Below are 15,627 nucleotides of genomic sequence, written 5' to 3' on the forward strand. Positions count from 1 at the left end.
AATGTAACCACTATGTCCCTAGGGCTCTTAAAACCTATACTAGAGGCCAAGAACTAGCCCCAGCCCTTCTTGCCCCACAGCTGGGGGAGGAGTGTGTTGGGAGGTCTTCCTTCTGAGGTGACAGCAGCTGGGAACACAGAACACAGGGACCTTCTGGAACCTTAGCAGCTTTTTGGAAGTCTCCCTCTCCCCTGAAGATTTAAGAAACATCTTATCTTCCGCCCCACCCCCACAGTAGAGCTAGAAAATGCAGACGGGGCCTGTCCTGAATTTTTTAGGAATTTGTCATAAAAGCGCTTGTCAAGAGTGGATAGCAAGGCTACCTCCCCTCCCAATGGATACACACCAGACACACACCAGGTGCGCAGGTCGGGAGAACGTGCGGGTTGTGGTGGGCAGTTAGGGGGTGAATGGGTCAGCCCTGCACTCTCAGACACTGGCAGGCCTCTGTTCCCTCCCCGGGGCAGGGAAGGCTGCAGTTATAGATAAGCCAGGGAGTCTTTGGGGATTTCCCCCCACACCAGGTAGAAGGTGGAGGGTGGGCCAGCCCAGTCACTAAGGGGACAAGCAGAGTTGGTGGAAGAAGGTCTGGCGAGGAGAAATGAGGTCTTCAGGGCCCCTGTGGGGTGGCCCCCTCTCTGTGGAGCTGCTCAGGACCCCAAACCCAGTGTCCCCGGTTGCCACGGGCACACTGAAGAGAAGAGAGAGGGCACAGGCTGGCAAGGCAGCTGTGGTACAAGGGGAGGGCTGTGACCAGCTCTGGTGACTCCCACCCGGTGCCCTCACGTGGGGTCTATTCTAGCGGGGCACCACCACATGGGCCGCGCCCCCACTGCTGAGGGCAGTGGGAGGGAACCAGTCGGACCAGGAGGTGGGGGGGACCCTCCCTGGTGCTTTAAGGACTGCAGAGCCCAAGGTGCAGCAGGGGCACCTCAGAGAAGCTAGCCTGTGCTCCCTTCCCCGGGAACGGAGGTCTGACTTTAAGCCGGGCACTCCATAGAATAATGGAGGCTCGTGGGAGGGCAGTGCCCTGCGGGGAAGAGGTTGATCAGCATCTCCCCCTCGGGCCGCCCAACCCCCACCCGTCGGTCCCCTTTGCCTTGGGAGACTCACCTGGGGACCCGCTGACACGAGTGCCCAGCCAGACCAAGAGACATGACTGCTCTTCTTGAAGAGTGGAGGCAGCTTGCCTTTTCAAACGCAGGTTTATTAGTTCAAACGAGATCTTCACAGAAAACTTCGCCTTCTGACTTCAACGGCAAGGTGGCGGCTCTCGCTGCTTTGATGTCCTGGCTCCCAGGCCTGGCCCACCGTGCGGCATGGGTGACGCGACCCCCCCACAGCGCCCCTGCCCGTCTCCTCTGGCATCACGCTCCTTCCTGGCCCAGGGGATGGCGTCACGACGTGCTGGTCCCTTTGCAAGACCAAGACCCCTGGTCTCCCTGCCAGCCAGCCTCCTGCTCCCTTGCGGCTGCCTCTGCCTGGCTCCCCGTCTGCAGGTTGGGCACCCTGTGCCAGCCACCCGTCCAGGGAGCCACCTGGTCACTGCCCCTCCCTGGCGGCAGACGCCAAGTCCTTCCCCTTCAACACCACCTCCACGTGCCCGGGGGCATCTGGGCGCCGGGCGGGGGAAGGGTGGGAGTTCTCCTCGCTGGAGGAGCCCTGCGCGCTGGAGCGGAGGCCCAGCAGGGCCCGGATCTGGCGCAGGAAGCTGGGGCTGGAGAAGCAGTAGAGCACCGGGTCCAGGGCGCTGTTGAGGTAGGTGAAGGCCAGGGAGCCGTGGAAGAGCTGCGCGCACAGGTCGAAGATGCGGCAGGAGCCCAGCTCGAAGGCCGCGATGGTGGCCGTGCCGAAGACGAGGGCGGGCAGGAAGCAGATGGCGTAGACGGCCACCACCACGGCCAGCACGCGCAGGGCCCGGCGCGGGCCCGCCTGGCCCCCGAGGCCGCGCCGCTGCACCGTCCGCCGGATGCTGGCCACGGCGAAAAGGACGAGCCCGAGGGTCAGGAGGAACTCCAGCCCGAAGAGCAGCTCGTGCCAGCGGTCCGAGGCCGAGGAGTTGGTGCCCAGCTGGTAGCTGAGGCAGGTGCTGCCGGCACTCGAGGACAGGAGCAGGTGGCAATTGAGCAGCAGGATGCCGCCCCAGAGCCCCGCGGCCACCCAGGCGGCGGTGCCCACCGAGGCCTGGCTCAGCGCGCGGTGGGGGTGCACCACCTTCAGGTAGCGGTTGAGCGCCACGGTGGAGAGGAAGACCACGCTGGCCGTGCGGTTGGCCGAGATCATGAACAGGTTGACCTGACAGGCCGTCGCCCCGAAACGCCACATCTCTTCGCACAGGTAGTAGTCCACGCGGAGGGGCAGGTTGGCCACCAGGAAGAAGTCGGCCACGACCAGGCACACCAGCAGCACCGTGTTGGACGTCCAGGGCCGCAGGCGGAAGCAGAAGATCAAGAGAGCCACGCCGTTCCCCAGCAGCCCCAGGACAAACTCGATGGCCAGGACGGGCGCCATGAAGGCAGCCACGATGGTGGTGGGGCTGGGGGCGCAGCCCTCCACTGGGGACCCCGTATCATTGAGGAGGGAAGCAGGCCAACTCTGGTTCTGGAATCCCATGGGTCGCTCCTGGCGGGCCTGAGGGAAGAAGTCTCCAGAGGCCTCCAGCCCTGCCTGAGTGCCCGGGCAGAGTGGGGCCAGAGAGGAAGGGCTCTCTATCAAACTGGCCAAACTGCAGTGACACAACATCCGGGGTTTTTCTTCAGCATCAAATGTTCCTGTTTGCAGGCCAAGGGGAAGCCTGAGGCTCCTCCTCCCCTTGCTGCTAGACTGACCTCCACCTTGATCTCCAGGCGGAGGCTGGAGGCTGGGATGGGCAGTGCCCTGACAGAAGGGGAAGCAAGACTCCGATGGGGTCCAGATTAGCCCTGGCGTGGGAGGAAAGTTCTGAGGGGACAGGCAGGTGGGAGTGGGGGGTGGGGTGGGAGCCACATCCCTGGGTGTGCCCACACTTGAGATTATGCAGATGCCCCAGCACCCTCGTATATACAGGCTGCTGGGTACTATGCTGCCCCCCAGGCAGCAGCGAACCATGCATTCAGAGCCGGCAGGACCCCAAGGCCTTGGGGGAACCAGGTCTCAGTGTCCCCTGGTGTTGTAATGCTGAAGCATTGCACTGCTGATCTAAAGGTCTGCGGTTCAAACCCAGCCAGCAGGTCTGTGGCAGAAAAGACTTGTAATCTGTTCTGGGGCCCCTGTGGGGGCAGTTCTACCCTGTCAGTGTGTGTGTGTGTGTGTGTGTCTGTGTGTGTGTGTGTGTGTGTGTGTGTGTGTGTGTGTGTGTGTGTGTGTGTGTGTGTGTGTGTGTCTGTGACCCAGCATCGGACATTGGCACACAGCTAAAGTTCACTTTCTGCTTGTTCCCACACACCCTCTGATTCTGAAGTCCACCATGGTCCCCAAGCCCAAGTACGTGATGGAGTCCACCCCTGAGGCTCCCCTGCCAGGTTTTTCTTGTCCCTCCTTAGGGGACTGGGGGCTCTCCCCAGAGTGTGTGGTTGTGTTGTGCCGCCCCGTGCCCTCCATAGCTCCTTGTCCCACCCACTCCTGACCCACCAGCAACCATCGCAGAGCAGGGACAGGCTGGCTCCCAGACACATCCCTGGCCCGGCTCTGCCACTGGTTGGCGCTGCTGAGCACAGCCAAACTGCACTGAGATGAGGGAGGCTCGGTGGCCTTGGGCCCCTCATGATCGGGGATAGCAGGGCCAAGGGTAGCTGTGTTTCCCATCTCCCCCCGTCATGACACCGTCCTTCCTCCCCTTCCATTGCCCACTGGCTGTGGTCTGCAGTCCCATGTGCCTTGGGCCCAGTGGCCCCTGTCACCTCTCACCTGCACCCCAGCCCTGCCCTGGACTCCCAACTGGACACAGCTGGGGACAGGCAGGCAGGCAGCCTGCCTCCTCAGGAGAAGCAGAATGGGGCAACCAGCCACGTGAGCTGTGAGCAAAGACAGGCAGGATGGAAACTGCCCTTCCCCGAGTTCTCCAGGGGCAAGCCTGTCTTCCTGGAGAACTTTATGAACTAAGGTATGCGAAGACGTCTGTCTGTCTGTCTGTTGGGTGATGGGCCACAGACCCCAGGTGCTCAGAGAAAAATGTCAGTCCTAACTCATTATTCTCTGTCTGGGATTAGGGGCCTGTCTTTAGCTATTGGAACAAACACCTTTGCTTGCAGCCTCACCTGAACCCAGACCAAGGGGTCTCCTGACACACCTGTGTCCTCTCTTCTTCTACCCAGAGCAGCCTGGGGCCCAGCTCACACCTCTGCTCCCAGGTGCCCTGCCCTGTGTGTGAGTCTTGGTTGAGCTTCAGGCTTGAGTGTGCAGGACGCAGGCCCTTAGGGACAGAGAGGGCCCACCAGTGCCCGGGCCGGATGCCCATCAGGAAGCTCCCTGCCCATCACTGGAGCTTATCACAGCGGGAGCCGCCTGCGTGTGGCTGGGGGGAAGGAAGAGGGTTCAGGCCTCAAGTTTCCTTTTCCCCAGAAGCTGCAGCTCCAAGGGGGATCCCCGCTCCATTTGATCCGATTTCAGTTACTCTCTCCCCTCATTGAATTCTCACCTCGGCTCGTGAACCCAGCCCAGCCCACCCACACCCCCTGCAAGTCCCATGGGCGCAGCTTTTGGGGCTACCACCCCAGACCCCCAAAGCCCCCCAGAGCGTTGGGGCATCATGCCGAGCAGGGGGATCACAGGTCCTCAATACAGCCACATGCCCCTCTCCTGCAGCAATTAGTCTTCAGGCCTTCACAGTGGTTAATTCACTGGGGGAGAGGGTTGGTTGGGTTCGTCTACATTTTCTACAATTAGCCCTTCATTTCCGTTATTGGGGGTGGGAGCCTCAACAGCTGCTATTTTTAAAAAGTTATGTAGAAACGAATAAATAGGAACAGAGAAAGCAGCAGGGGTGACGTCAGCTCCTGAGGAGACAGACGTGGCTCAGGGGTCCCACAGCAGGGAAACATAAGGCTGGCTCCCTAGCACATCCCAGGTGACGCCTTGTCCTGACACCCACAGCACCCAAACCGGTCCCAGGGCTGGGGGTGCACATGGAGCCTGCTGACAAGCGTTCATTTCCCAGGAAGCTTTTATTGCCGCCTCCCCACCCCATGGCTGTGAGGTGCTGTCCGGAGCCTGGTGGGCAGAGGGGCAGTAACAACAACCAGACAGGCTGGGGACAGAGCCCCCAGCTGGGAGGGAGGTGGGACATCGGGCTGCTGAGGGCTGCTGGAGGAAAAGGGGCACAGCAGAAAGCTGAGTGACAGCGGCATCCAGGCCTGGTCTCCCTGTGGTTGCATGTGACTTGGAGGGGCATGGAGAAGCAGTGGGGGCTGGCAGAGTTACTTGGCACAGATGGGGCACACGTCCATCCTATAGGGGTAGAGATCCCTCACCCCAGGGGCTTCTTGCAGGTGGGGTCCTGGGTCACAGACAGAGCCATGGAGCCTTCTGCACGCTCCCACATGTACCTGTGGTGACAGAGGGGCAGGCCTAGGGTAAGGCTGGGTTCTGAGGGCCCCACCGGTAGGGCATGTCCTCTTCCTGTGCAAGGGGTGGACCCCAAGCATACTCACGATGTCCCTGCTGGCACCAGGAGGCTGTCATCAGGGGCCAGGCTTAGGCGCTGTCCCCCCATTGTCACCATGGAGGAGCCCTCCTGGGAAAGAGGAGCAGGAGGATTGTGTGGGTACTGTGGGCTTCCACACCTAGCCCAGTGTCCCCAAGTCTGTCCAGAGTGGCAGACACCCTGGGAGCCCAGAGTCCAGGAGCCCCACCCCGTGGACAGCAGACCGTGGGCTCCCCACCCGACCTTTCCCAGGACCACATGTACCAGTTGCCACAGCCACGTGTCCACATTCCGTCTCAGGCCTTTGTTGCTGCCTTGTCCGTGGGCCACCACCTGGTGGGAACCGAGACATCTGTATGGTGCTTTCTGCCCATACAAGAGCCTGGCCTCCAGACACTAGGCTTAGGTGGGGGGGAGGGGGGAGCGCTCCCTCCCATCACAGTAGGTGCTGCCCATAGGTGGCTATTTGGAGGTGCATCCAGACGCGAACCTGCAGATGCCTGCCTGCCTGGTATGTCAGGGGCACACACACGTGCCCCTGTCGTACGTGCAGAACGTGAAACATACTGGCTCCCCAGAGGTCCCCACCGCCCTTCCTCTGTGACGCTGGTCTAAGGAAGAGGAAGGAGAGAATGACAAGGGAGACCAGAGCCTGTTTGACATGCCCAGGCCCCAACGCCCACAGCTGCTGGGCAGGGGCTGCTCCCGCTGGCCCTGCGTGGGACTCCCTGCAGGGAGGCAGCTCAGGGCTGGATGAGGCCATGTGGGGTGCCCAGCTTGCTCTCTCAGCCATGGGTGTGTCCGCCCGGGTGTCGTGGACCTGTATCCTGCGAGCATCCCACATGGTCGAGCCCACCCTGCATGGGGTTTGGCCAATGGCGTATGATAGAGTATTAGCACACACTCGCCCCCAGCAGGTCTCTCAGTCTCCTCTCTTGCCCTCTGGCCCCTACCCCACGCGGTGTAGCGGGATCTTTCCGAAATGCCACCCTGGGTTAGTAGCTCCATTCTCCTGCCTCAGTAGAGGAAGCCCTCCCCTTGTCTCTAGGATAAATCCCTAAGCCTTGTCCAGCTCACGAGACTGGCCAGGACCCGGATCCTGCTGCCGCCCCTCCCACACTCTGGCCCTCACAGAGAATCCATTCTTCACCTCCTTTCTTTCCTTCCTCCCATTCCTTCGTTCCTTTGGCAATTTTTTGACTAGCTTGGAAAATCAGATTACACATGACCTCCTCCTAGCTCCCCTGCCAGCCGGGTCACCCCCGCCCCCTCCTCGGATGACTTGCTGTCGCTCCTCTGCACAGTATGACAGAGGGGACCCTCCACACCCGCACGGAGGCCCTGGCTGGTTCTCTGACCTGGAGTGTGAGGGACACTCGCTCTGTGTGTGTGGAGCGAGCGAAAGGGAGCCAGCTTGCACTGCCGGCCGACTCCTCTCTGCAGTTCGCCCTCCGTGCAACCCTCACCTTCCAAACACCTCTCTCCTTCCTGTGCCCATGATGCTGAGAATTCCCGGCAGGTGCAGACCCTCGGGAGCCTGTCAGGGTTGGTCAGACCTTACTCTGAGGGTAACAGAGAAAAGCTTGGGACCTGTAAAGCCAACCTTATCCCGGAGTCAGGGAGGGGCCTGCTCTGTGCACGGTCCCTGGAATTGGGGTGTGTGTGTGTGCACACGTGAGCGCGTATGAGCGAGACAGAGACTGACTCCTGTTTCCAGACTGCCGGACAATGCCCAGGGCAGGGCTGCATTACCTGGGTCTCGTATGTGTTCCCGAACAGGCTGAGGGATGCACCGGCCTGCAGCTCTTGGCGGTGGCCATCCAGCCAAGCGTCCAGGTCTATGGGCTCCATGATGGACCGTGTGCTCAGGGGGAACGGCGGCTCCTTGAGCAGCTGGTCTGTTCCCAAAGGAGCTGTGGTCAGTGCCCTCTGGGCAGAGCCCACCCACCAGGCCAAGCCCCAGTTCTCTGTCACCAGAATGGGCTCTACAGCCAGCTCAGTGGCCAAGGGGGGACACTGTTTGGGGCCATCTTCTCAGGACGGCTCAGCGCTGAGCAGATGACTCAGAAAGAGACCGATAGCCTGGACCAAGACACCCCACGCTCAGGCTGGGACAGGGAGGAAGCAGGGGACATCCAGTGGCCTCACCAGGAATGGGTTTTCCGGTTCTGTACTGCTCAGAGCTGAAGAACCTGCAGGGGCAGGTGGGAGGGGTACGAGTGGCCAGCAGACACACACATACCTCTCACAGCAACGTCTGGTGCACCCCCAGTTTACCTCCCAGTCCCATGGGACAGCCCCCCTCCACCCTGCTCCGGGGTTCCCAGCCCGGTCCTCCCACTCTGGGGACATGTTCTCCCTAATTCCCAAGCATGATGGTGGAGGGACACAGCTCAGAGAAGTCAGCTCTCTTGTCCAGAGCACAGGGCGCGTGGGACCCCGGGCTCACTCCTGGATGATGGGCACCAACTGTGTGCCGAGGTCCTCACAGTAGAACCACTTCTCAAACAGGACGTCCGTGGTGTCTCCCACGTAGTACCTGCCAGGCCCGAGGACAGAAGCCCAGGTCTCCACCTGCACCGCCTGGGGCAGCCACCTGCACCGCCTGGGGCAGCTTCCCTGGGACGCCTGGGCCTGCAGAAGCGTTGCTCCTGCCCACTCCCCCTAGTGGTCAGTGCCACTCACTAGTAGCCTGCTCCTGCAGAAGGATGTATGAGCTCTGAAAATGTATTGGGGGGCCGGTGCCTGGTGGGGCGTTGGAACATTACTAACAACACCATTTACAAAGTCAGTCGGACTCGGAGGCCCAGTGTAGCTGGCCAACCTGGCAGGGGGTGACGGCACCTGTAAGGCGTAGACTCAAGTCACCCTTAGGACCTTGTTGCTATTTGCCATCAATTTGTTCTCAGGTAAAGTGGAGCAAAATGTCCCCCAGCCCAGTCTACCCATTGTGGCCACAAGGAAATAAATAACCCTTAAAACTCACTGCCATCAAAGTATTGTGGACTCATAGCAACCATATAGGACAGGGTAGAACTGTCCCTTTGGGCTTCTGAAACTCACTCTCCACGGGAGTATAAAGCCCTGTCTTCCTCCCAAAGATCAACTGGTGGTCTCAAACTGCTGACCTTGAAGATTGCAGGCTAATGAGTAACCACTATACCACTAGGGCTTAGGGAAGTAGACAGCAGGTCTCAATCTGACTCTGCTAGCAGGCATCATAGCCACCCACAAGTTCCCATGAACAGAAGAGGAGCGGCTATTGGCCAGGATTTGAACCTGAGTCTCCTGCATGGAGGGCAAGAATTCCACCCTTGAAGTACCACTGCCTTGAGGCTTTAACTCAAGCCATGGACTTGATGCTGACTCACAGTGAACCTACAGGACAGAGTAGAACTGCCTCTGGGAGTTTCCAAGGCGTACTGTATATACTCGTGTATTATAAGCCGAGTTTTTCAGCACATTTTTAATACAGTTTTTGTGGTAAAATGAGGTGCCTTGGCTGATATTTGGGTCGGCTTATACTTGAGTGCATATGGTAACCTTTTACAGGAGTAGAAAACCCCGTCTTTCTACCTTGGAGCAGCTGGTGTGCTTGAGCCGCTGACCTGGTGGATCGCAGCCCAATGTGTAACCACTACCCTACCATGGCTCCTCCTTCAGGCTTTAGAGATCATCTAATCTAAGCATCTTTGGACTTCCCAGAGGAGAAGCTGAGGCTGAGCCAGAGTCTGGAACAGGGCCTGGGATCTCTTCCCTGGAGGGAAGCGCATGTGCACACACACAGCCTACTGCAGGCCCCCTGGCGCCCCTCCTCTGCCCGAAGCCGGGTTCAGAGGGCTGGCAGACAGGGGCCTTGTCCCCAGTGCCGTGCGGGCGGCAAAAAGCAGGTGCCTGGAGCTTCCAGGTGCCCACTCCTGGGCCAGCTCTCCCTGCTCTTCCACTCTTGTGGATGGGAAATGGTTGAAGGACACCCAGTGTGCCCGCCCTGGCTGACACCTTCCATGCTATCCTGGGATGGAGCCAGCCACCAGAAGGCTTCCTAACTGGACGGCCCTGCCCTCCAGGAATTGCCTTTGGAATGGCATGTTCCTATCGAGTCCCTGGCTTTTATGAAAGGTCACAAGCAACCGGATGAAATATGTTATTGAATTTTCTGTAAAATGACCTGGAGGACACTGTCCTTCCCATCACGAAAGACTGCCCATCGAATGCCCTGCGGGAGAAAGCTCTGTGAAAATTTACAGCCGGTGTCTGTAGCTACAATAGAGATTTATGCAATAGGTTATTATCATGCAGCTATTACCATAGTATGTGAGTGTATGTGTGTGTGTGTGGGGGGGGGATAAAGCGGATAGTAGGAGAAATAACCCCCCCGCCAAAACAAAATGTTACACATAGCATGGCTGTGGGACCCTGAAGTTGTGCTCCTAGGAAATGAAAAAGCAGAAGCTCAGAGACGTGGACACGGCTGTCCACTGCAGCACGGCCCACAACAGCCAGGAGGGAGGACCCCACTGTGCCAGGCAACAGATGCATGGATCAGTGGGTCAGGCCACAGCCACAGGAAGGACTATGAGGTCATCAATTGCCTAGGTGGTCCAAACGGTTAAGTCCTCGACTGCTAACCAAAATGTTGGTGGCTCTGATCCACTCAGAAGCACCTCCGAAGAGATGCCTGGCAATCCACCTCTGGAAAACCAGCCCCTGGAAACCCTCAGGCGCAGTTCTCCCGAGACACACGAGGAGCAGCCCTGAGTCCGAAGGAATCAACCGGACAGGGAGGCAGCTGTTTTAGTTATAGAAGTGCATGCAGCAAGCTGGGCGCCCTCGAACTGTGGAACAGGAACTGAGAGAAGCCTCTGTGGTCCCGGCTGCACTGGGGGAGGTGGGCCTGCCTCTGGCATGCACCGGCCCCACCCACCCCCTTTCTGCACCTTATCCCTCCAAGCCCACTCAATGTGGAAAGCATGGCTTATCACAGCCAGGGGTCATCAGACTGAGCTGGTTCCCAGCAGTCCCAGAGAACATCCCTCCCCCAATTCTCCCCCTGGAGCCCCCTCCCAACCCCTCCTGCCCCAGGCACTGAATGCAGGGTCTCCATGTCCTCAGCCAGGAAGTCCACCAACCCTCAGTCGGCAGGAAGTGCTTTTTGAAGTCTAAGATCCTTTTGGCTGAAGTTTGAAGCTATCCCCCCTCCTCTGCTGTTTGCCCATCCTCTCTGTGCCAGCCCACGCTCCCACCCCGTTTATCTGGGCCCACTTACCTGAGCCCATCCAGCTCGGTTCGCAGCCGCCTCCGCTCTATCACCAACCCCACCGTGTTGGCAAACCTCTGCGGTGAGTGGGGGACCCCCGCAGGCAGAAGGAATATCTGCAGTGGAGGGGGCAAGGTTCTCAGCACGGCTGTGACCCCTCCTCCCACAGTCCCCTGGGCAGCTCTGGTTGACACACACACACACACACACACACACACACACACACACACACACACACAAACACAGAATGACGGGAGGCGAAAGCTTGTCCCCAAGGGCCCACCTCTCCCATCATGCTGGAGCTGGGGCAGCTTTAGGGGCTGGGGGCGTGGTGGGGTGTGCATGGCAGGCCAGGAGGACGGAGCAAAGCAGGGAGCTGTGGCCTCAGGGGCAAGTGGCCAACAAGAGCAGATGAGTTCCTGTCTGGCTGTCCCGGCCACCCACCCTGGGCCCAGCCTCACCTCTCCCTGCCGAATGACCACGTCTCGGTGTCTGCCTTGCTCAAGGACTTGGAGAACCATGTCACCTTCCAGCTGGTAAAACACCTGTGAGACAGCAGGGTGGCCGGTCCTCCCCGCACCTTCTGCCATCCCCCAGATGTGCGCTGATGGCCCTGGGGGGTGAGTGGCCCTGGTGCTCCTGCCCCGGGGCCTGTCTGCCCATGCATGTCACAGCCAGGAGGGCAGGGACACGCGGGCACCAAGAGTCCCACCCCAAGTGATGGCTGACCAGAGTACCCACAGCGCCTGCTGGTGCCGGGGGACCACTCGTTAACTGAGACCCTACTGGGTGCTAGCCCTACTATGTACCAGGGGGTGTGAAGAAAACCCATCTTTACAATGACCTCTGGTAAATAGAAGAAAAGGAAACCGAGTCTCACATTGCAGAGCGACTTGCCCAGCGTCGCACAACTTGCTAGCCACTGGGGCTGGAGTCCATGTGTGTCTCCAGGTTCTGTGCTGGCTCCTGCCCAGGTGAGGCACTGACATGGGCTTCGCTGGGTCTCAGTGACACTGGGGTGGCTTGGGGGCTGTCGGGGCCCTCCCTTCCTGCTAGCTCAGGAGGATTCTATCCTACATCCCTCACACTGGGTTTACTGGGACCGCCCAGCCCTATGGAGTTGGGAGGAGGCAGCAGACATATTTTCCCTCTCTGTCACCTATTGGAGTATGAAAAATCCCCGCCAAACAGTTGATGGCCTTATAATTATTAGCAATTATGTTGTCATGAATGTGGGTATGCACACCTTCACTGCCAAGTCCAGTCGATTCCCACTCATGGCCATCCTATAGGATAGGGTAGAACTGCCACCCCCCTGTGAATTTCTGCGACTGTAACTCTTTATGGGAGAAAGGCCCCTATTTCTTCCTCTGACCAGCTGGTGGTTTAGAACTGCTGACTTTGGGGTTAGCAGCCCAACTCGTAAGCACCCTGCCCCCAGTGTTCCATGTGAGGAGTTAGAGGGGAGAGAAGGTCTGGAGTTCAAAGACAGAGTTACAATTCAACATGGCCTCGCGGCAGTGGACAGGGAGACCCTGCATAGCTCACACTCTTGTCGGTAACCATTTACAGGACTGGAGGCGGCGGGTGGTGGCAGGTGGGTGGGGTGTCCAAGACAAAACACCATCCTGGGCAATCCAGCTCAGCTGTCACCCTGGACCTAGAAACTCCCCAAAGGATAATCAGAGATGCACCTAATGATGAGCGCACAAGTAGTTAAAAGCTTGGATCTCAGTGTCAGCAGACAACGTGGCTGTGATCTCTAGCAGGGAGGTCATTTCACGTGGCCTCTCGGTCCTCTCACCCACGACACCACCACAACTACTTCAGAGAGTCGCTGTGAGGGTGGCCTGGGATGTCGCAAGGTGCCCGGCACATAGTAGTAAGCTGTCCTGGCTCCAGCAGATATGGAGATGAATCAGGTTTTGGAAGCCCTGCAAGGACTTACGGGGGAGTCTCTGTGGAGGAGGTGGGGGGCACACACTCCACGCACGGGGTAACCCTTTCCACTCTTTATTTTTATTAGTAAAACAACCCGTAACACAAGTAAGAAAAACCTATCAGGATCCCTCACAGAGCCATTTGGCATATGCCCCAAGCTGGGAGCCAGCCTTGTGTGTGTGTGTGTGTGTGTATGTGTGTGTGTGTGTGTGTGTGTGTGTGTGTGTGTAGATGTTGACCTGCCCGGCTGGACCATTGTCCCCAGGTGCTGCAGGAGACTTGCTCACCGAGATGGCAGGACGTGACTTCTCTAAGATCACAGAGTTAGTGAGCGGTATGGATTCCAACCCAGGGCCAACTCCCAGCCCAAGGGAAAGAGTGGGCTGAAGGGTGGGTGGTACTGAGGAACTGGGGGCCTGGCAAGGGAGCCTGAGCTCAGTTAGGAGGAAAAGGTGACTCCATCAGTAGAAGGCAGAGGTGGGATTTGAACCCAGGTCTGAGCAGTTCACTTTTCAGGCTCCGGCTGGGTGAGGACAGGGCTGCGGCTGGGGCAAGCCCCTTCTTACCTACCTCTCTCAGCCACACAGTTCCTAGCAACTGAAGGCCTAGGGTGTTAAGGTCCTCTTGATAAGAGGGGGCCCCCCAGGCCCAGGCCCCTCTCTCTTCTCCATCCTTCCCTCACCCCCCTCCCTCAGCACCTGCTCCTCCCTCAGCCGTCTGTCTCTGGGCTGGGCCTGAAGAACCTGGGGTCTGAGAAGCTCCAAAGGGAATAACTAGGTCTCCCCTAGAGGCCAGGCTTCCACCTTTAGGGTATGATGAGCGAGACCTGCATGGCCCATCTGTAGCAGGGACAACCCAGGACCCTGTCCCAGCTGCAGAGACCCAGCTGTTTCCTGGGGCCCCATCCCAGCTCACTGGCTCAGGCGCCCTTAAAGATGGGGCTGGGGAAGGTACCCTTTCCCTCTGTGGTTTCAGCTGTGCCCTTTCACCCACTCCCACACCTCCCACAACAGCCCTCTGTCTGCCAGTGCCCATTCACAAGCGCTGGCCTCAGCAGTAGCCCCACGTCCAGAGAGGCAGGTCCAACTCTGCGCTGGCCCAGAGCCGTTCATCGACCTACCTCCTCCCCCTCTTCGATGTGATAGTCCTTCCTGGTGTTGGGGCCCCCGACAAACATGACTTTGAGCTGCTCCTGGTGCCTGCAATGGATGGGGGCGGGGTGAGGCCAGGACACAGCTCCTGGACGGGAGGGCAGGGCCCCTGGGGGGCAGGGAAGGGGGCCGGGAGAAGAACATTTCTGTAGCACTTGTATTTCCCCTGCCCTCTCACCCCCCACCGCACCCCCTGTCCTTGTGTGCATCTGAGGGTTTGTCTGTGGCTGGGGGTGGGGGGGCTGTGTCCCACTGGGTGTGTCTCTGTGTGCCTTTGTGTCTAAGTGATTACTGTGTGTGTCTTTGTGTGGGTGTCTGTGTGTATGCATTGGGTCCCCACACCATTCCTCCCCCCAATCTAGGTGGGGAGCTAACTCATCATCCACCGGGAGGATGGTGGTTCTCCCATCTCCATCTCCAGATCTCCGATCACAGAAAGCAAATTGGAGGTCCCACTTCCCAGGGCTGAGGGTGCCCACGGAGCCGTCTGGCTATGAGAACCTCTCTTCTCCATCGACTTGTGGGATTGAGGTACCATGGTCAGAAAGGCAGCCTCTTGGAGCTGCCTCTGACCACGGTACCTCAACACATTCTGACCTCAGACACATTCTGTGACCTGGCTGCACCTCGGCTTCCTCATCTGGGAAGTGGAGGCATGGTTCTTCGTGGCATTTATCTGGGTTACCATTGGTCAGTGTTCAGAGCAGTGCCTGGCACCGAATAAGCACTATTGGGCAACGCAAGTAAGCCCAGGACAGCCCTCTCATTCCACAGAGGAGGGCACCGCCTCAGACAGGGCCACCAGTCGGGAAACTCCATGCTTTTCTGCCCCTTTTAGGAGACAGGGGTCAAAAACCAAAGAGGAACCCCTCCTTCCCCAGAGTCCTGCCCAGGGTGTGACATGAGGGTGTCATGGGGCAGGAGGAGGCTGGTGTAGGGTGGTCTTCGCTGAGCTTAGAGCTGTGCAGGGCTCTGAGGAGGGGAGACAGCTGGATGGAGCGGAGGGGAACACTGAGCTCAGACTGGGGGTCCTGGTCATGTGGGGAGCCAGGGAATGGCGTGGGGGTAGGGGTGGGGAAGACTGGATCAGGACATGAGACCAAGTCATCTCAGGCCTTGTGTTTGATGTGTGCTATATCAGGGAGTCCTAGAGTTTTCCCTTTATCTCCTTCCTTCCTTCCAACCTTTCTCCTTCTCTTTTCTCCCTCCTTTTCTTCCTTTGAAAATGAACTTTACTGAGCTATAACTTTGGTACACACAGAAGGTTCTCGCGTAAGCCCAATCAAGGCAGTCAGTCCATTTTCGTCCTCTCTCGGTATCCTCTCACGTTGGTGGGGATAAAGCCACAGTCTTTACTCTGACCTGTTGTGGCCCTGCCATGTCTGTGGTCCCACCATGTCTATTGATCCCACCATATCTGTGATCCCACCATGTCTGCGATCCTCATATCTGTGATCCTCGTGTCTATGATCCCACCATGTCTGTGATCCTCATGTCTGTGATCGTCATGTCTGTGATCCCACCATGTCTGTGATTCTACCATGTCTGTGATCCTCATGTCTGTGCTCCCACCATGTCTGTGATCCTCATGTCTATGGTCCCACCATGTCTGTGATCCTCATGTCTGTGATCCCACCATGTCTGTGATCCTCATGTCT

At 58.6% G+C, this 15,627-nt stretch overlaps 2 protein-coding genes across 2 annotated transcripts in view; both read right to left on the minus strand.

Moving 5' to 3' along the window:
• Positions 1 to 1,542: 1,542 nt before the first annotated feature.
• OXER1 (oxoeicosanoid receptor 1) lies at positions 1,543 to 3,311 on the minus strand. The gene has a single exon (XM_004700055.3). The coding sequence runs from the start codon at positions 3,085 to 3,087 to the stop codon at positions 1,543 to 1,545; it is 1,545 nt and encodes a 514-aa protein (XP_004700112.3). The 5' UTR covers positions 3,088 to 3,311.
• A 1,811-nt stretch (positions 3,312 to 5,122) lies between these two features.
• Positions 5,123 to 15,627, minus strand: part of HAAO (3-hydroxyanthranilate 3,4-dioxygenase) — a 12,759-nt gene continuing 2,254 nt past the window's right edge. Inside the window, exons 2-10 of the mRNA XM_004699771.2 lie at positions 13,939 to 14,017; positions 11,339 to 11,422; positions 10,887 to 10,993; positions 8,070 to 8,159; positions 7,769 to 7,812; positions 7,373 to 7,518; positions 5,885 to 5,953; positions 5,628 to 5,710; positions 5,123 to 5,522 (exon numbers count right to left, since the gene is read on the minus strand). Of these exons, the coding sequence (XP_004699828.1) occupies positions 5,444 to 5,522; positions 5,628 to 5,710; positions 5,885 to 5,953; positions 7,373 to 7,518; positions 7,769 to 7,812; positions 8,070 to 8,159; positions 10,887 to 10,993; positions 11,339 to 11,422; positions 13,939 to 14,017 (781 nt within the window). The 3' untranslated portion in view covers positions 5,123 to 5,443. The remainder of the gene's footprint in view (positions 5,523 to 5,627; positions 5,711 to 5,884; positions 5,954 to 7,372; positions 7,519 to 7,768; positions 7,813 to 8,069; positions 8,160 to 10,886; positions 10,994 to 11,338; positions 11,423 to 13,938; positions 14,018 to 15,627) is intronic.

This window comes from Echinops telfairi, unplaced genomic scaffold, assembly GCF_000313985.2.
Source record: "Echinops telfairi isolate 266 unplaced genomic scaffold, ASM31398v2 ScPeMD7_7475;HRSCAF=8513, whole genome shotgun sequence".
NCBI lineage: Eukaryota > Metazoa > Chordata > Mammalia > Afrosoricida > Tenrecidae > Echinops > Echinops telfairi.